A 21,195-nucleotide genomic window follows, 5' to 3' on the forward strand; every position below is an offset into this window, starting at 1 on the left:
ACAAGAAAACAGAACACCACACCCAGCTATTAGCAATATCATACTTAAGTTAAAAAAAAAAATCACTTGCCTACATCAGGGAGTTTTTCCCTCCCAAAAATATTTCTTTTACAACATAAGTCACCACCTTGGAACTTTGTTTTGACTCTTTCCTCCACCATATATTTGGTTTGTGTTTCTTGCAAAGGTAAATGCTCAATAATTCACTTATGCTGGCACAAAAACACCAGCGGATAATGAATGTACAGAGATGGAGGAAAAAAGTTTCCATAATTTATTAAACGAGAGCACTCTTCCACTGCAAAGCGATCAATAATAAAACAAGTCAATCAGATGATCTTGTTGCCTCAGAAGTTTAAAAGTTACTGCTAAGCCAATACAACTTTTCCCACAAAACCTGTTGCTTCGCATGCTGACTGAGCCACTTTACAGGAACTTTTACCCATTTTTGATGTGCTCCCACGGACTACACTATGAAAACGATTGTGGATCCGGATTTATTCATAGTGCAACATCCAATTTGCAACTGAATTGGGGTGAACGGCTGAGGAACTACGTAACTGTTGAAAAAAATTTGTTTTGTTTTTTTTCTTTTAAACCTCTCAAGACACTGATAATTCGTGTACACAAATGGATACGCTTGCCTTTTTGTTTTATTTTGAATGGCTACAGTGAGTATTTTGAGGCTAGCCAAATAGTCTCCCTACCTTACAGATAAAGAGCACCTTAATGCTGTCAAAACAATAGCTGATTATTTGCCAGTGAAGACTACACTGTATGTAATGTTCAAGGATATTTACTAGGACACTGCTATCATTTGAATACAAAAGCTCTGTCACCGTGACCTAATTCTCCCTCTATTGCTCTGGGAAGGGCCAGTTTCAAAGCCTGTGATTTTGCACAGTAAGGACCAGAGACAGTGCAGTGAGAAGGAAATAAGGAATGCCACACTAGGATTTCAGAAAGAGGGGCTAGAAAGCACCTGCTTCTTCAGTATATGCTGGCTGTAAACCAGTCATACTGTTCCTGCAGGCTACTTCAGTTGATGCCATTAAAAATAACAATATAGTATTTAAACAGAACAGCAGAACATTTTGCCTGCTTAGCAGCTACTGTTTCCAAGATGCTGCAAATCTTTAATACAAGTCTGCTTGCCTCCAAGTAGGTTTTGTTTGCGTTGGTTTTTAGAATCGCACACCATAAAAGAAAGTACATGGAAACATTAAGTACCAGCCAAACATTTCCCCCACCAGTATTAGTATTTTGCTAAATCATTTCCATAGTTGCTAAATTATATTTTGAATTATTGTCCAATCTACTTAAGTTTATTTCAGAGCAAGAGCCCTTTTTTATTTTTTAAAACCATCTGGAAACTTTCGTACCACAGGTTTTTAAGCCCATGCTCTTGCTAAGGGTTGACCGTACACAGCTGCCAAGAAAAGCCAGCTTTTCTCACAAATAAAAAACAATTATATTTAATGACATAATTAAAACAAGCAGGCTTTTTCACTCCCACTGATCTATGTCCCGTAATACATTAAAAGAAAGACTCCTAATATCAAATATCCAAATGAGCACTGCTTACAAGTTCACTGTCAACCAAAAAGTTGTTTTTAACAGAAGCAGCCACAGTCAAAAGCAGACACAAAAAGCCTTATACGCACACACCACAACCATCTATACACACTATGTCAAAATGAAGAGCCTGCAAAAGCAGTAACATAAAATACAACTCGTTTTTACACTGCACAGGAGCTACGTCTGAAGTGGAAAAGGAGATTTCTGCTTTAATTTCACTGGGACGCACCCAGCCGCTGCTAACCTGATCCGGGCACTGTTTCGAGGTGCTGCCCCAGGACCCACTCTCTCTACTCTGCATGCAAGTTTGAAAGTGTTCTGGAATAAAAGCTTAGGAGTTGTGTATGTCTCCATATTTATTTAATATTTACACTGTAATTCCCAAACATTTGGGTCTTATTTGGAAAGAAACAAATCAAGTTTCATCTGTGCACTGGAGTTGAGCTGCTGCATTCGACCTGGACAGCTGGCCTTACTACTTTCACAGAGTAACTCTGCAGGTTGTAAGGGAACAAAGGTAACTGGAAAAGAAGCATGGGCTCCTTGAACTCTGAGGACCTTGAACTCACTGAACTGAACAATTTTGTTTTGGGAGATCAACAGGGGCCTACAACACCCTTGGAGGCCAGCTTCCTGCCACCAGCCCTGCGCACCCAGCAGGGCCCACAGGCAGCCCCTGCCCGCCCTGAGGCCTGGCTCGCCCACACCACCCCGCGGGGAGGTCTGGGTTCAGTGCGGCCACCGCTGATTATATATTTAAATAAAATGTTATTAAAACTTCTTAGAAAGCACATGTTAAAGACTCCGTTTGTCACTGAAATGTAAGGAAGATGCATTTCCAGGAGAGCTCTCACCTACCTAGAAGGTGCACAGCTGTCATTATCTGGTATGCCATCAGGCTGAGTGCCTGAACAGGATTTTGCTCCTGTAACTATTACAGGCATGAGGAAAAACTGCTCTGGGCCCATGTCACAGCAGAATGAGACTATGGTTAGGGGTCATATCCAAGCCATACTTATGTCCCTCACACCTGCAATCCAAGCCATAATCCCTAAGAAGTGACTGCGTGCTCTGGGGTGCAGGTGCTGTTCAAGACACAGCTCCAACAGCCCCACCACAGGGCACAGCTGGGCCCGGTGGGCCACGTGGCAGAGCACCTGGGAAAGGTATTTAAGAAAGGCACAGAAAGGAGTGAGGAAAGTAGTGCAAGAAACAGCCCCAAGGACAGCAAGGCCAGTGAAGGAGGGCAGGAGGTGCTCCAGGCACTGGAGCAGAAGTTCCCCTGCAGCCCATGCAGAAGACCATGGTGGAGCAGGCTGTCTGCCTGCATGGGAAGACCTCACGCAGGACATGGTGGCCATGTGCTGAAGGACTGCATCCCGTCGGAGGAACCCCAACCGGAGCAGGGGACAGTGTGAGGAACTGCTATGGACTGACCCCAACCTTTCCACATTGCCCTGGGCTGCTCAGAGGGTAGAGAAGACTAGAGGGAAAGAGCGGAGCAAAGTTGAGCCTGGGAAGAAGTAGGGAGGTAGGGAGAGAGCATTTTATTTGTTGTTGTTTCTCATCATCTAACCCTATTTTAATCAGCAATGAATTAAATCAATTTTCCTCAAGTCTGCTTTGTCCACAGTGGTAACTGTCGAGCCATCTCCTTGCCCATATTTCAACCCATAATCTTTTCCATCTTTCTCCTCCCCCAGTCCCGTTGAGGAGAGTGAGCAAGAGCACGGCAGGGTGGGTGCATAGCTGCTGGCCGAGGTCCACCCACAACAGGGTGGAACAACAAAGCTGTTTTGCAGTTAATAAAGACAGCATCAACTGCCGTAAGGCATCCTTACTACTATTTATACAGAAAAATGTCTCTCCACAGCTCAGGGAAAAATGTCAGATAAGATAGCATGACTGTTTACCTGGCCATAAAATAATTTCAGCTCGGCTCCTGAGGACACCACTATTGAAAATGTTTTTATTGCTAAGAAAGTTAAAAAAAAAAGATGGATAGTCTACACACAAGAAAGTGCATTATAGTATTGCACACTGTCATTCATATAAATCATTTGATCCTAGCAATGAATTAAACAGTGCGGATTTCTGATATTCATCCATTGCCAAAGTGACATATCACAAGATGACTATGTATCTTATTTGGCCAGCAGTGTTTTGCTTTCTCTTTCAATTGCTAAACCAGTAAAAAAGACTTGGTTAAAACAAATACTTTTTCCCCCGTAGTCACTGATGGATAAATTACTCAAAAACTAAAATATTTCTAGTAGTATATTAGTACTGTATCTTTAAATGGGAATAACAGACTGATTATTTTCAAGAACATACTGCTTGGTTACACTAAAGACAAAAATAAAACCACATCAGGCTAACTAAAAATGTAAGAGGTGCAATGCAATTGGTATAATCCTGCCTTGGTGTTATCACTTGCAACTCTTGCTGCTAATGTTAACTTCGGTATGATCAGCTCTGCCTACAGGTCAAAAAAAACTCTTGCTTCTATAAATGTACAGAGCATTTACTGCTTCTTTACTACCACAAAGTACACTATGAATAACTCATCATTTGATACTGAAGTTCATCAATAATATTCTCTCATTTATTAAACTGTCAAATGAGCTTGGTCATTGTGAGAGACTCAAGGTTGCCAAACAAAAGGTTGAAGCATGTCCCCACAAGAAAGTTATCTGTATAACCCCCACTTGGAACTTTTTCTTTAAGCTACTTTTTGTAGATTAGATATGGAATGCTGACATGAGATTTTAAGAAAACAGATACAGGGATGATGGTGAGGCATCAACTGACAGCATTTTTTCGCCTTTCTTTTACAAAGTGCTAAGAATTCCAGAGTATAATCTTCAATCTGAATCTGTCATAAGGAAACTGAAGCTTAAAATATTATTTCATTGAAAGGAAAACTACAACAAAATTTAGTAGCATATTATTTGATCGAAAAATATAAAGCAAAACCTACACTGCAGAAAATCAGAGAAAAGAAAATGACTGTTTTTTAGTTACACCGATTAGTTTTCAGATATTGAATTCCAGGTTTATATTTCAACTACTAAAAATATCATTATCACATTTATGTGCTTTTTGGGTTACAAGTGGATAAGTAGCTATTTATTTATTTATTAGAAAGTGGTATGTCTGACAGAAATTTGACAAAAATCTGCATAGAGACTGCCTCTATGAAAGATAATATAGTTTCATCGGTCCTTTATTTAGAGGGATCTATTGTTCTACTTTCAGAAAATACAGACTTTATTATCTCTTTGCTACCTTAAAAGCAGCAGTAGAAGTAAATATTTTCCTTATATATAAAAAGATTTCGGTCACACGGCCCAAGTAAATATTGAGTTTACTATAGCTGAGCTATCAAGAAGTTGATTTCAGCAGTGTGCAAAGAGTTTTGTGAACTGCTTTAAAAATATTGTGTGTTGCAGCACATTAAACCAGCTAAGAACCTTTTAAAACAATCTGAAGCTGAAAGGGATTGAGCTATACTTTTCCTGGACTAGAAATGTACATCTGAAAGAAAACAAAATAAACAATATGACAGGATTTGCTTCACCAACTCAAAAAAAACACAGCGTGATTCTCTTTCTACCTAAGGAAGGTAGTCTTGAAGCATCAGTGTCAGTGAGGATGGACACGCAGCTCAGTTAATCCCACAAAAGTGCTGGGTTTGGACCAGTCACCAACACAGAAGGAGACAGGCTGGGACAGGACCTGCCTGATCATCACACACACTCTTTATGAAGTTAGTCTCAGCTAAAAAAATAAATTAAAAATATTCCCCTTTCAAACAGTTTCCTGGAACAATGGGAAATACGTGATCTTTTACTAACATGGCCACAGTTCCAGTATCTGCCTGGCCCACTTTTTATTCCAGGCATACAACACAATAACGCACCTACATACTATAAATGAGCACTTCTCAGGTCCTAATTTCAAGTTAATCACACCCAGAATAGTTAAGCAAGCCTGAACGGTGCTTTATATCAACAAAAAGGAGATATTCTATCGGTGCAGTATGAAAGCCACAATTAGTGAGAGACAGATGCAACCATGCTGCTGCCGTCTGAAGCGATACTGCGAGCTCTTAACTGCCAAATGCTACATAAAGCTATCAGTGACTGCTGCTGCACGCCAGCTCTGATCCGGGGGGACACGAGGGGAAAGCTGCGGAGTGCCGCTCCACACCGCCCTCAACTCAGCCACCACACCCGCTGCTTCCGAGTTTTAGAAGAGAACTCTTTAACCGTTTTCTTCGCTGTTCGTCTGAACGCTCGGATAAAAATTCATCTCAGCACATAACAAGTGCCAAACGACAATCCCTCTCCTTCCCTTGTAAAACTAGCCCGCTTTTTATCCGCGGGAAGGATCAGCGAGGGAATTACTGCGACTGGCTTTCTCAGCCCCTCGCTCCGTGACGATTACAATGCACTCCACCCAGACGCCATACAAATTAGGTCACATAGCAGACCATATCCCTGCCAATTCCTGCCCTATTCATAAGGGACCAGAACAGGAAGCATATGGAGCCCTCCAGTTAAGGGTCAGAACATTTCAGTGAAAACATAAAAGCGAACCAACATCAGATTATTCACTAGCGAGAGGAACAGTTTCTCCATACGGCAAGAGTGAGTCACAGGCACTAACTGCATCCGACAATGCAAAGGGCCACGGACTACATCCAACAGCAAAAAAAACTCCCCTGCAGCTTACCGAAGTGACTGGGCTATAAGAAAGAAAACACAGAAATATTTTCCACTTTTTCGGTATGCATGTGTACTGAATTTAATGTACATAGGAAGAGGAGAGAGCTAAGAAAAAAAGTCCTTCAGAGCCTTAAAAACAGTTCACGTGAAGACTCAAAATGAGACTATGCAATATGAAAACTATCTGCTCTTGTGCATTTCATCTAAAACTACACTGTGTTTCAAAGCACATTCATCATCACCTGCTGCCAAGAAATATACAGTTTCCATGTGTGCAAAAGCCAGAGTTGCTTTAAATAAAACAAATTTGAAACCGACCCTCCAGCACAACTCTGCTAAGCAAACGAACCAACCCAGGGCTTCACAACCGCTCACAGTAACACGAACAATACAGTAAATATTCTTGCTATTGTAACAGTTTATGGTCTCATGATAAAAATGATTTCTAGCTGCTACCAGTGCATCTATTCTGTGAGAACACAAATTTCTTCCCACCTGAAAGGAAGTTTTTAATTTGTAACCTAGTGTTCTTAGCATTTCCAAAGGGAGGCTATTGATCAAGAAGGGATACCTAAATGTCTACAGAAACTAAATGCACAATTAAACACACACAGAAAACATTTAAGCTATTACCTTGCAGAACACCTCAGTTATGTCATTGCTGTTATTTCCCACTGCTATAAAAAATAAAGGGGGGGGCGCAGACTGAACAGCTCACACAATAACACGTAAACTGATCTCTTTTACTTCTGTTGACAACAGTATGAAAAAAGGTATCAGTAACAAAGGTCATTCAATTACTGCAGACTGCTATATGGGCCTCGAGAGCTGGTATTTTACAGAAACGGTGCCAAAGGGCAATGCATTTTCAGAAAGTTTCACACAACTTGCAACTTTCTCCTACCTTCTTCATATAGGTAAGGAACCTCCCCACAAATGGAGGAGTGACAGTCGTCTAGACAACGAGGCACTTGAGGCAGGAGAAAAATTTTAAAAAGCATCACACGAAATGTAGCTACACTGCTAGGGAATGCATAGATAAATACAGCTACAATTTAGCCCACCAGTTTTTCTGGAATAGTTTCAGAAGTTCTCCTGGATGAAGATAAACACTTTCCCATGACATGGGACAGCGATGAACAGGAGAGCCCATCTGCTTTACCAGGTGAAGACAGTGAGAGAGCCCTTCTCTCATTTCCTCCCCTCAGATAAAGATCCAGCGTTGGCCACGGCCAGGCACCACGCAGCCCACCAGTGCCACTGCACTCCCAGCACTGGCTTGAGAGCTTTCAAGGTTTTTAGGAGATTAGACCTTTATAAAGAAGGACATCCCAATAACTTAATATTTAGTACGCTTCAGGCCATAAACCAATCTCCAACTTAACGTGCTTGTTTTAAGGAGATGATGCCATAATTTTCATTACAGGCTTTCCTGCACTGTTCTCCAAAGCATTTAGTACCATTTCACAAAAAAGACCCCACACGGGTTCAAGAGGTTCAGAGTCCTTGGAGAAATCACAATCCTTTTCATCCACATCGGGCTGGAGACATGGCAGAAGCCTCCCCTGCCCTTTCCCATGCTGTTCAGACTCCAGAGGACAGAAGACTCACCCATTTAGGCTTCGCCTGAACTAACTCATTTACATTCACACACTTTACCAGATAAGAGCTTCAGCCTCCCTGCCACCAGCCCCACCAATTCTCACCCACCCACGTTTCTTACTGTTCAGGAAATCTACAGCATTTAAACAACAAACCAACAAGACCAAGGCTGCACCTCTGCCAACACTACGTCTACGAGCTAACAAATAACCCCTATACCTTCTAGCCAAAGAGCTGCACACAAGGTGCTTCCTAAACTTCAAGTGTCCCCGTTATTTACATTCTGGACTTTTGTGAACATTGATGGATGTGAAGAAGGAACAGTAACTGTTGAATATAGTTCTAGAAGTGCTTTATTAAAATATTTATCCTCTCTTACCTGGAGAAATGTTCTCCCGTGCCCCCTGTTGAGATTTCACTTTTTACTTTCTGTTTTTCCTTTTCAAGTTTTTGCTGCCATGCATCTCACCTTTTACCTCTTTTCAGATTTTTTTGCTCTCTTCTCTGTTCATTTTTAACTCAATTGTCCAAAGACACAAGTCTATCAACTGCTCCAAATACAGAGTGAGAAAAACTGTTTGAGAACGAGCAGATGACTGAATTCAAGAACACCACCCTCCCAGAAAGCAGGTCTACAGTCCCACACTTTGTGGAAAGTTCAGAACATTACAGTACGGGGATTTTCTTAGAAAAAAATCCTGTTGTTTGATTGCAAATATATTTTATTTATATAAAAATATATTTTTAAAATTATATATAAAGATATAATCGCAATATAGCAGCCACGACATACATGCTTTTAAAAACCAGCGGGCTCTCAGCTCATATGGAGGTACGTTGGCCTTACGAAACAGTCACTAAGGACTGCCTGCTCGAGCATATAAAGCATGGGAACAAATGAGTAGCCACCTCTCTAGTGTAAAACTAGGAGTTTTACACTAGCCTAGCATGCAAACATCACTCTCTTATCTGCATACAAAAGTAATCAACCAAAGGTGTACCTCGTTAGCACGTTGAATATATGCATATTGTGAAGAACACCAGATCTCTCTAACCTGTAATGTAACGAGCTCTCCAGATTCACTGTCCAAAGGAACTCCACCCAAGTTATGGAGTTTTTACGACATTTTTTTCAGCTCTAGAAGTTCAGATTGGGCCATGAGAGAATAGCTCCTGATCTCAACCCAACTGGCATACACCCAAACACTTCATTGTTCTAACTGCAAGCACACGTAAGACCAGAGAGCCTCAGCCCATCGTTTTATTTATTTAAAATTAGCCATTCTGCTGCTGTATCTTAAGACATTGCTTTTCTTGCCGTAAAAAGCCATAGTCAGACTCCAGCTTTTGAACAAATACATATATATATGTCATGCCAGAAGTCAAGTGAAATGAAATGGACCAAGTTCTCTGTGGATTGGTCAATTCTGTACCAGCAAAGTTCCGACAACAGTTCACAAAATAATCAGCTCCCATCTGTCAATTACTGCATCATAAGAGTGTATTTCCCATTCTGTCTCAAAGCAGGATGGCAGAAAGAAAAGGAAAGGGAAACATCACCAATTTCTTTTCCTCCAAAGCACACTCCCCCCCAAAAAAATATTGATCCTTGGAGATGTCAAAGTTAAACTAAAAAAATAGGTTTGAAGGAACTGTTATAAGTATGGAAGTCCCGGGAAACACAGTAAGCAGAGTCATACAGAATAAAAATACCATTGCATACTAAATTCACCATAACAACGTGTAGGTTAAGAAAAGCAGGGGTATCAAGTCTTTCACTTCGAGAGAACTGCAATAAGACTTACACCGCAAAAGTTAGCATCTTACACGTGAAAGGGAACGTGCCCAGCGTTACAAAGCAGGTCCTGCAGCTGTAGGTGCGGAGCAGCCACACGTCTCACAGTGCTCACAGTGGAGCAGTGCCACAAAAACTAAACAGACTGTGAAGAGTCTTCCCCTTGTACTGTTTCCTGCCATGCCTTCGACTACCTGCTCCTGTTAGGTTCAGCAAACTTGAGCTAAATCAGTCAAAGTAGCTTGCAGAGAAGATAAGAACAGACCCTGGTGGCTGGATCCTTTCATCCATAGAGCTCTGAAAATACACTTAAACATGCACTCACCCAGCGGGGGATAACAGGTCTGTGTGTCAGTGTCCCGAGGCACGGCAACCTTGTACTTTTTCCACGCAACCTTTTTGGCTGTTTGAACACTCATGATCAAGCTCAGTCTTTGAAAAACAGGAAAGTGAAGATGGAGAGGAAGTGCACGCTAACACCCGCACCAGAACTGCATGCCGGGATTCGAGGGGGAGGGAAGCGTTGGTTTCCCTCAGAGGGTTTGACACATTCAGCCACACCGAGACTGAAACCATCCAGGAAACAAACCTTTCTAAAAGCCACCTATAAACAAGTAACAAGTTCCAAGCGAATTAAGGTATTTCTCCTCAGAAACCGATGAACACACCGCTTTGCTATTCCTTATGAAAACAGAAGAACACTCGAGCTTTCAAGCACTGACAAGTCACGTCCTATGTGCAGAAAACAGGAAAGAAGGTGGCAATTTTCCTTTTCTGTTCAAACCGTCTAGTCAAACGTACTTATTTTAAGAACCCTAAATATTTTTAGCATTTACTTTGCACGAAGCATGCAATATTACCGTAACACTTTTTTCCCCACGTGCTTGATAGGACGTGAAACCAGAACCAGTCTGCAAGGTGAGCAGCCATGCCATTTAACGGTACTTCAAAGGATCACAGGAAAATTGTGATGCCAGATTTCAGCATTCAAAGTCCCACAAATAACCTCCGTGGGGATGCAAGAATCACAAACTGATTAGGTATGCGCTTTCCACTGTGCAGTAATTCCAAACAAGACAAACCACAGCCTACCAGAGCAGGAGGTTAATAATAAAAGGCTACGGCAGCATCAGAGTTATTTTACAATGGGCCTTTAAACTGCATTTACCGTCGGTACGGAAGGGGAATTTAATCCCTTGACCTTCAACATCCTGTTGTCAACTTTATAATCAGATGGAGAGGACTTTCTATTCTGTACCTTTGAAAGGCATGGGATTCCAAATTTTACATTTTGGGATATTAAGCTGTACAGAATTCCAACAGTCACAAAAGAGTAGCGCAGGAGAAGGTTAAATATAGCATAGAAATACGGGCCTTGCAATCAGGGAAGAGCTGTGCACAGAAGAACTGGTTTCCGCAGCAGAAAGACAAGTGCTATTTGATTCGCCTGTATTGGTATATTCTGCTGTGACAGCTGTTCTAATTGCAGCTTTTCTCTCTTAATTAGGATCCAGTTCACCATCACATACCTGACAGACACTGCTGGAGGACAGGGGAGGAAGATATAAGTAAATAAATAAAATCAATATTTTTCTAAGTTTACTGGGGGCAGGAATCAGTCTTACTTTGTTTTGTGGGGTGGGGTTGTTCCCTCCCCCCCTCCAATTTTAAGAATTCCTCAAAGTTGAAGACTGAAAGATGCACACAAGAAGAGTTTTGTTTCCATGAACAAAGACAATCGTACATTCATGGGGCTAAATCAGACTTTTGTATCCGAACATTTCTGTGGACCTTGCAAGCAAGATGCAAAGGTAATAAAGTTTTAAAACTAGGATTCCTATTTTTGAAACAAAACAAAGATGATTTATTTTGCCATAGCAAATACAAATCTAAAACTTACTGTAACAAAGCACTTCAAAAGCACAAGAAAGAGACGCCGCCAGTTCTACCAAGCACACAGTGACAATGAGCAGGCAGCTATCCACACATGCCAGAATTACTACCAACAGCCCCTCAACTCTGTTTTTCAGGTCCTGATGAGGCTGGCCTGCGGTCCCTAGGAGAGCCCTGCTGCTGATCCCATACCTCGTCTCACCTACTGCAGGCAGGCCCTGCATCCTCCTCCCAGGCAAGGCCCAAACCAAATCAAGACCTTCTCCATCAGGCACTTGCCAAGACAGAAAGACAGGCACGAGTTCCAGGAGTTGGCTATTGTTACAACACTGAGGTTTCCCACTCCTCAGTAAAGAAAAGATGTGCAGCCAGCCAGGGCTGTGAGACCAGCACCATCTCAGAGCCTCCATCACTCCCCGAGCTTCAACATCAAGGTATTAGAGGGGCTGAGGGAAGCCATCCATTCACCAAAGAGCTTCCAGAGAATTTATACTTTGGAGCTTTGCCTGCCACTGCACGTTACATAGCACGCATTAGAGAAGTTGCTTTAATCTAACACAAAAGTTTTATTCCAAAAATCCAGCATTTCAATATGAAGATACACTGAGACTATTACCTCAAAAAAGGTATTGTGGGGGGAAGGGGGAATGGTGTTTTTTTTTTTTCCTTCATTTTAAACAAAATGTCTTGCTTATGTGGAGATAGGTTCTGATGTGAAAATAATGTTACAAAGAAGGTAGCTTTAGGAAAGCTTTTTCTTTTAAGCTGTATTTTAGAACATGAGGTTATGGCCTCTGCCAAAGGCTGAAGTATTGGGTGTGAAATCCATGCATTAACCACAAGAGGTGATAAGTAAGAAAGAAACGGGAGCTTTGGGGAAAAGTAATCTTAGAAGAAGGCAAAAGAGGTTTGTTTTTTTTTTTTTTTGTTTTCCTAAACAAACTCAAGAGTTCAACACACTCACACACACACTCTCCATAAGACACTTCATTCATTAGGAGATGGTCTATTCCTACTACTACTGAATTCAATAGGCCATTTATTTAGCAGCTCTCTGCCTAGAGTACGTGCTCTCTTTTATTCACTCTGGTGTTGACAGCAGTAATCAAAATTTTGTACATACCACCGACTCTATTATAGTTCAACAGCAGCTGGCTGTCTGCCTAGTCTTCTTATCGTCATGTAAGATAAAAAAGACCAGCCAAACAGACCAGCTGAAACTACAGTAAGAAGCAAAAAGTAGAGTCAAGCCTAAACAAAAGTCTAGTAAGGAGAAATCACATGCTTTTATGCTTACCCGTGTATTACAAATCACGGGAGAAAAATAAGCCTAGGCTCAACACAAGACAAGTTAGCTTCGACAGTTTTCAGAACTGCAGCTTAGATGGCAGCTCAGACCTTGCTTTCTGAGAAGGCCTGAATGCCACATGTCATACATGAAGTACTACACATCAATAGCTCAGTCCATGCAGCAGGAAAGCAGAAGAGAGAAGGCACAGAAGTGGGAAAAGAGGGGGAAAAAAAGAATTTCATCAGTTCATTTGAAGGTGAGCTCGGAAATACCCAAGACCACTTCTCCATGTCACCCCGGCACAAAGTCAGCACCAGATTCACAGTGAAATTAAAGTTCACAGTTGCATGCAATAATTGGAGCAGAGGACGACATCCTTTAGTTACAAAAATCCCCCGTAAGCAATTCAGTTGTCTAGAATGAGATTGGTTTCCATTTCTTCCTTGCCATCTGGTTCTGGGGAGCCTTCCAAAGAGCCTTGAATGCCTTGACTTGGAGAAGAGGAAATTGGCTTCGTTTTCACTATCTCCCTCCTTCCAGCTTTGTTCCAAGCAGGGCCTGGTTAACGCTTCTCTGAACTTCCACCCTTCCAGACAAGTCTGCAAGAAAAGGCTGGTTTTATGGAGGGGGAAGAGAGGGAAGAAAAAAACCGAGAGGATTTCTTATGGGGCAGAACAAGAAAATACAGAGAAGAAAGGTGAAGGAGGAACTCTGTCACAAGTGAGCCAAGAGCTTTTCTCCTTCCTAGAGACAGAGCACACTTCTGCAGGGTTTCTGAGCTACCTCTCCAGCCCTACCCCTCCTAACGCTGCTATAATGAGCTTCTAGTTGAGCGCTTCTCATGCTGTGTGACATTAACACCCCATAATTTTGTTCTGGATGTTTTATTTCACCACAACATGACAGACTTTTTTTCCACTGGCCTGACAAACATGTTTTGAATTAGCAGACCACCCAACGCTGGATCTTCAGCGAGCAAATAAGAGAGCTTAGAGGACAATGCTGAAGAGAAGGATGCTGAAAAGGCAATGACAGGAACTTAAACAGAAAGCAATGTTTTGAGTGCATTTTGATGGAAACTGGTAATTAGTTTAACCTCTACTCCCAGGAAGCCCACAGCAACATCAGATGGGTAACGAAGAGTGCTGAGCATCTCAGTTGCAGCCCCTGTTGTGCAGCAGGTTCATGGCAGCATAAAGCACTCTGCAAATTCTATGTTCAGCAGCACATGAACTAGAACTGGCCTCGCTACTGTGGAAAAGGAACGTGGTTTTGAGTATTGCAGCTGTTAGAGCACCACAGAAAAGATAACGTGCTGATACCATCGCAGCGCTCACACAGACGGCTCCGACACCAAACACTTTCAGCACGCAGTGTTTTAGTAATATTGGGCTTGGCACATGGTGCCCTTGTGAAATAGCACTCGTGGCTGCTGCAACTAACCAACTGGCTCACCCTGCAGGAGGAAATACCAGGAATTATAGATAAAGTGTGACATCCACAATTTTAGTTACTCTTATCTGGGGGAGGGCAGGCGGTGCGGAGGGAAGTGTCCTTTAGTCTCTTGTACAGACACCGAAGCGAACGTTTCAAATGTAAACTCGGTTAAGTTTCTGGAGCACATCAGTCTGCAGGATGTGTTGGTTACACTGCAGTCGTACCTGGGAAACCCAACCAGCACCACCCTTCCACAAAGCACCCTGACTGAGCCTCCTCTGCTCCCAGCAGCACCAGAGGAGCCGGAGCAGGTCGAACAGGAGGCACAGCTGCCTGCCGCATTTTTCGTCTCATTTCAAACACTGAGTGCTCCTCCTGAAAAAAGGCTCCTGCTCATTTGCAGGCACCTTTATAAAACGAAACCCATTCGATCCCAGATCGACACGTGGCTTGGTGCTTGCACACTGGGGCGCAATGTGTATTTCAGCAGGAGCCTGGTGCCTGCTGGCCACAGCCACGGGACAGCATCTTGTTTTGTAAATGCCAGTTTCCGCCTCCGAGAACAGAAACATCTCAAAACTTTCTTCTGAATTTCATAGGGATTTTTCATTAGAAAGCATCTTTTGATACATTGTTTTCAATTTAGAAAACGTGGGCTGGAAGAATGACAAACCTGCAAGATTTCATTCCTAACTGCAGTTACGTGGGTTGATCTAATTTTGAGCAGACTCCATAGGTACCCGCTCTGGTCCACAGCAGTTAAATGTAGTTCTGATAAGAAATGCTGGCCAAGGTGCACACCAGTACGGAGAACACTCACAGAACAGTCCCATCAGCAGCGTAAAAGCAAACGAGTACTCCAAAGCCCATATGCACGTGCATGGCTAAAAGCACTAGAAGCAACGTACACGTACCCCCCACACACACTATATGCGTATATGTGCACTCTGAGCAGCATCAGACCTTGCTAAGCCAGGAGGAGCAGCCATCCCACTCCTGTCAGTGTTCAGAGGCATTTGGATAACACCCTTAATAATGTGCTTTAACCTTTGGGTAGCTCAGAGGTGGGCAGGCAGTTGGGCTAGGTGGTATATGAAGGTCCCTTCCAACTGAACTATTCCCTAAATATGACCAAGCACTCCCCCGGCAAAGCAGTGCTAAGGTGCTGGGTTTCACCTCGAGGCAGGCAGAGGGCACAGCAGGAAGCCTGGGGAGCACTTCTGGAGCACGTGCAAGCCTGTGGCCCTCTGCTTGCCAAAGCACCCCCAGCTAAGAAAGCCTCTACCAGCTAATGCTGCCTTTATCCTGAAAGCAAAGCCATGCTGCCCAACCTCCTGCTGCTGGGGATGAAGGAGGGAAGATGATCACTCTTAAATTTATCACAAGCGTATTTCCACAGCAGTACGGTCAGAGTGATGATTGAGGGGATGGTGGTTAGCAAGTGCCACAAGTAACTGCAGCATCAAACATCTAGAAGGTGGATGTTTTTATTTTTACGCCCTGCAATGACACTTGGGTGATCAAATAGCACCCTGCGAGACATTAACTCTTCAGCTGTACCAGTTAGAGCACACAATATTTATTTTTCTATTGCCACTGAACTATCAGAAGAATACATGTTTATTATCAGTCTTGGTAGAATTAGTATTACATTCCCCCGACCCAGTCTACTTCCCTCCCCATGTGCAACAATGGATTTTATTCATCCTTTTCCAAAAAGAAAAGCCACACAGGGCAAGGGGAAGGACAGCATCTCACAGAGCTGTTCTGTCTTCTGCAGCAACCGCTGCTGAAGTACTTCAGACTTCCCACAGCGACCACGCTTGGATGGGAAGCTGTGTTACCCAGGAACGGAGGGATCCGCAGAAATGCAGAAAGCCATTCGGAGCCCCCAGCCCTCCCGGTCCGTCACTGAACAGCAGGAGTATTGTACAGAGCTGCCCAAACTACACAGGCTAAGAGTCAGTAAGAAACCATCAGAGGCACCACAGGGCTAAGCAAAAATACATCTGCTCACTGCAGTTATATGGGTGACTGTAGGCAGCTCAGGGACAGCCCTCCTCCAAAGCAGCTTCTTGTCCATTAGCACGTTTTGACAAATTCATATGAGAAGTTTGGCTCATTTATGCTTACTAGACTTAGTCTTTTCCGTCATTTTTCACTGCAATTGCAGAGAACAGAGTTAATACCATCAAACAAACATCTCCAGATGAGCTCTCCTCTCTCCAGGAGAGGAAACTGTCTCCTGCCAAGGGTCCCATGAAAGCATCCCTCCTCCTCCTGGAATAACACTGCTGTTATCTGAGTAAATAAACAAACAGAGCAACAGCATGCCTCCTTGGCTCAGGGCAGGCAGGCTGCACTGGGTGCACAGGAGCCAGCACAGCTACACTGCACACAATGAGGCTTTCCTTTCCTGAAAGCCTAAAGGCCACAAAAAACGCGCCACCACACAAAAAATGTGTGCTCCAGCTCAACCTTCTGTAAATCCTCCAGCTAACTGCAAGCTTACTATACCTCCTGCTAATTTGTCCCAACAGTTAAATGATGCTCAATGATAAACAAAACAGAACAGCTTCTCTGGAGGTTACTGTACACACAAAGTCATGGGCAGAGATCTGACAGCGGTGAGGACAGATGTGCATCCTTTCCGAACACAGTGCTCCGCCTCAAGCCCCGTGCCTGTGCTCCCAAGCAGACTGGGACCACCCCATGCCACGCACCAGCTGAGGAGCTGAGTGACAGCCGGGCCAGCAGACACCCCTCCTAGCCCCACAACACCGAGGGAAAGCTCACACAAACCACACCAAGAGCAGAAACGTGGTGGGAGGAGGACTGGGCAGGGGCAGGCAGCTAAGGGACAATAAGGGATTCCGTTCTGCAAGCCCACAAAAGGCCGCGTGTTCCCATCCTCGCTTGTTTTCAAGAATTACCAGCAAGCTCTCCGTGCATATCCTTTGCAGGCTTCTGTCAGGTCAGACGGAAAACAACAGGCTCAGCTATTCAAGCTCAAGTGTGTGGAGGAGTAATTACCAAAGCTTCACTGGACAGAGGGATCGCATTCTTTTATTCTCCGCATGCCACCACCCACTAAGAAATCATAATAAAATTCGCAGAAACCTTGTAAGCAAAGCCAGCACTGCCACGCAGGAGTTAGCCTGCAGTCACTCAGCACCCGTCCCAAAAACTCCACTGGTACCTCTCACGAGGACAGTGATGCTTGGACGCTGCTACTGCTGTCACCTGTACGGTTTTTGTCATCAGCACAACCAAGCATTACTTGAACTTATAGTTTAAATCACATGCAAACCTTGAGATACTGCCACAGGTACCGTAAGCTTCAGGAAGTCCTCCTGTGCAAGTCCTGCACATCACACACATTCCTAAGCCTGAAAAGCGAAGCGCCCAAACAATTTCTGCTTCAGAATTACTGTGATGCAACACGGCATTCTCTCATAAATATTCAATGTCAAAAACGTATGTTTAATTCCTGATTTTAAACTACTTTGAGGGTTAAAAGATGCTGATGCTATAGTGACGCTTATCAGCCACCTAGTGAAGCATCACGCCTTAAACCTGCGGTGTGAGCAGGCACGTGCTCACTCTCATCACTCATCTGAACACCGGCTTTTCTGCTCTTCATACCCCCTCTCTCGCCCATTTTGTACGATTTGTTATGAAGGCATATGACATTTACTGGAACAACCTCACAACAGGCTAAATAAAACTGTACGTTACTTTAACGAAAGCATGTTGAACCTGAAGCCTTTAAATTCAAAGGGGGGAGGAGGGGAAGAATATTCTACACTGACAGCTTTAATGTATTTCAAAATTTGTATGCAGTGAATATATTCATACTTACAATTACTAGCACATAAGTATGCAATACATGAGTAAGTCTGGAGAAAGGTTTTACACAAAGCAGGTGTGATTGTGGTTCTGAAATACCATGTACCACCTTGTACGCTCAGGACCCTCATTCCATTCAGCTGACGGGCTTTTATAATCTCCCCAGCATGCAAAGTAAAGCACCCTAAGTGGCACACCATGTTTGCCCATTTGTTCCTTGCTTTGTCTAGTCTTTCCTACTATCCTAATTGCTGTTGTCGCTGCTACCAGGTACTGCGTAGATGTTCTCAGAAGGTTATTTTATTACTACCTTAACTTCTCATTCTCAAGCAGCAACAGGGTGCTGCTAAAAAAAAAATCCCATTTTTCTCTGCAAGACTTTCAGCAAGGAGGCAAAAGCCAACCAACAAGGCTAGAACTGCAGCAAGTTGCGTTCAGGTTGTTTAGAGGTATACTTTCAGCAGTCTTTTCCTCCTCCTCTATTTGTATTGGAGTTCTACCAACATATAAAGAAAGAGACAAAAAACAAAACAAGCTGTATGCCAATTGCAACCTACGGATGTAAATACAAGCGTGCAGCCCTCCGGGTTCTTTGTTACTCCACCTTCAGCTTGCCCTAGATTTGAGCAGTTCTGTACTGTACCTGCACTCACCCTGACATCAGACGGCGTTCGTTACGTAACGCGATGTGTAACTGCAGCATTCCCACACACATTTATACCTTCATACAAACTTTTATACTGTTTACATACAGTTCCCTCATTCCTAGTTTGATGGTTATATAAAGGAAGCATTACGAAGTTTCACTGCTGCTTTGCTTTTTTTAAGCTTTGCGTCAGGACCAGATTAAAGAAAACAAAAAAATCTGCTTGTAGGTGCTTTTTTGTGTGCGGTGTTTTAAAACCGCTGTCAGTGCTGACACACTCTACTCCCTGTTACAGGGTTTTGTGTCAGAATCGCTTCCTAATCACAAAACAACTTCAGATCGGCCACAGGAGAGAAAGAGGAAAAAAACACACATATACGCATAAAATCTCTCTTCTTCCTCAATCCTTTCATTCCGTATGATTTTCATAAACATGGAAGAAAGGGATCCTCATGAAAAAGGCTTTTATAGCTTAGATTGTAAGATGAGTACAGTATTTTAGGAGAAGTCTGGCTAAGGTTACGGTAACTCAGAACTTTGTACAGGTGTAATTCAACTGTTTTTTTTTGTTTGTTTTTGTTTTTTTATGTTAAGTAACATCAAAACAACTACCTACCGTTGGTAAAATTTGTGCTACTGAGTGTATGCAAGGCCCTAGGTCACTGAAAAGCAGCTCTGGTGGAGATGCAGTCAAATGACTGCCAACAGTCACGAAGCCACATTACTCGACAGTTTTTAGAAAACTGCTTTGACTCTAAATCCTTTATATCCAGCTAACAACCCCCAACCCTGCTGTTTTCCATCCCCTATCTGTGTCCTCACTACCTCCATATGCTCAACTACTCCTTCTGCAAATAAGAACCTCACTGCTGTTTAAAATAAGAAAGAAAAAAAACCAGCTCTCAATACAAATCCCATCACAGGACAGTTCATTCACTCTTAACTCCCACTTGCTCATCAGGTGCTGTTACACTCACAGCCTTGTACCTCCCTCTCAGCTAACTTCATCGCCCTTGCCTTGTTCTACCAGTGAGCTATACAGCTCTTCACTGGCCTATGTTCGAGAGGGTCCAAAATCAGCGAGGCAGCCAGTTCACCGCATCCCAGCACAGCCCCAGCGAGGTGTGCAAAAACCCCTGTCAGCACTGGAAGTAAATACTGCACGTCCCCTGGCTTTGTCCCTTACAGAGAAGACGAGCAGGCGAAGCAGCAGAGCACAGGACGTGCCCTGGGCAGCACCAGGTGGGACCACTGAACTCCCATCAGCGAGCAAAGCCAGGCAGGCACACATGAGGGTGGGACGCTGTCACGATAAACCTGCCTTGCACATGTCCCCGTGATGCCGTGTCAGCAGCCAGACAGACCAGGAGCCATAGGCATCCCCAGCACAAGGTTTCAGCTAAGCACAGCTCTGCTGCAGAGAGCTTTGCCAGCTCCCACGTCTAGGCCCATCAAAGAAATGAGGGCAGAGAAGTGCCCTGGGCCTGTCCCAGCCCTTGCTGCCTTCCCTGGGAACTGGGTGGAATTACTCCAACACATTGCAAACCCTGTTTTTTAATATGTAGTAGGGAGGAGGTGGACAGTACAAGCGTATGTGTCCAGCTGCAGATAGCGAGAGGCTTGCAAATACTACGGGAACACCCAGAGCTCCTCTCAGTTATTATAAAGGCCATTCCATTCTCCACGCCCTCAGCAACCAGCTCCAGCCGAAACCACTGAGGGCACTCTACTGATGCAGTCGGCTTGCCGTTCGTTCCACTGCTTCAGCCAACCAATCTCAGCAGCAGCCTGCTTCCAAAAAGGCTGCGCAAGTTAAAACCACTGCTCCAACTGGGAAGCCTGCTCAAAGGTCCTGCCGGAGCAGCGGTGACAACAGGAGGGGAGTCCTAGCGTGCCACTTGTAAGCCACAGCAGCTGGCTGATCCCATGGTCCACTCACCCCACAAACCCCACGGACGGATCATAGATGCTGTGAGCAGATAACAGGGTTTATGCATATGTTTCCCCTCACCTGAATTCCATCTTCTGTCACAAAAGAGAAGAGCCAAAGGATCTGTTAAGATCTCGCAGGATACAAGGCCTGGTCAGATTCAGGTTGTTTCTGCTGCTGCTGGAGTGTGAGGAGGTTCAAGGTGCAGCAATCTCGAAGCCAAGCAGGTTTGGGAGGTGGAAATTGAGCAGTAAGCACTTCTAATCCAGCCTGCCGCCTACAAAAATGGTACAGGGAAACTGGGAGCTCCACTCCAGGCTTTTTTTCCTGAAGATAAAGAGGTCAAACGTGGTAGTTAAGCTTCATGACTAAAGCCACAAAAAGAATAAGGAAGTTTCCATTTCATTTGCTTTGGCTTGCTCTACCCTGGAAGCTCCCACTGCA

At 43.7% G+C, this 21,195-nt stretch overlaps 1 protein-coding gene across 8 annotated transcripts in view; it reads right to left on the bottom strand.

Moving 5' to 3' along the window:
* Window positions 1-21,195, bottom strand: part of UTRN (utrophin) — a 374,743-nt gene that overhangs the window by 333,584 nt on the left and 19,964 nt on the right. For 4 of the 8 annotated variants that reach the window (XM_040553280.1, XM_040553275.1, XM_040553279.1 and 1 more), the window contains exon 1: window positions 10,031-10,193. The exons of 3 other annotated variants lie outside the window; for them this stretch is intronic. In XM_040553280.1, the coding sequence (XP_040409214.1) occupies window positions 10,031-10,124 (94 nt within the window). In that variant the 5' untranslated portion in view covers window positions 10,125-10,193. Of the gene's footprint in view, window positions 1-10,030; window positions 10,194-20,832; window positions 20,896-21,195 lie in introns of those variants that run through there. One more of the 8 variants, XM_040553281.1, reaches the window with a different exon arrangement.

This window comes from Cygnus olor, chromosome 3 (genome assembly GCF_009769625.2).
Source record: "Cygnus olor isolate bCygOlo1 chromosome 3, bCygOlo1.pri.v2, whole genome shotgun sequence".
Lineage (NCBI taxonomy): Eukaryota > Metazoa > Chordata > Aves > Anseriformes > Anatidae > Cygnus > Cygnus olor.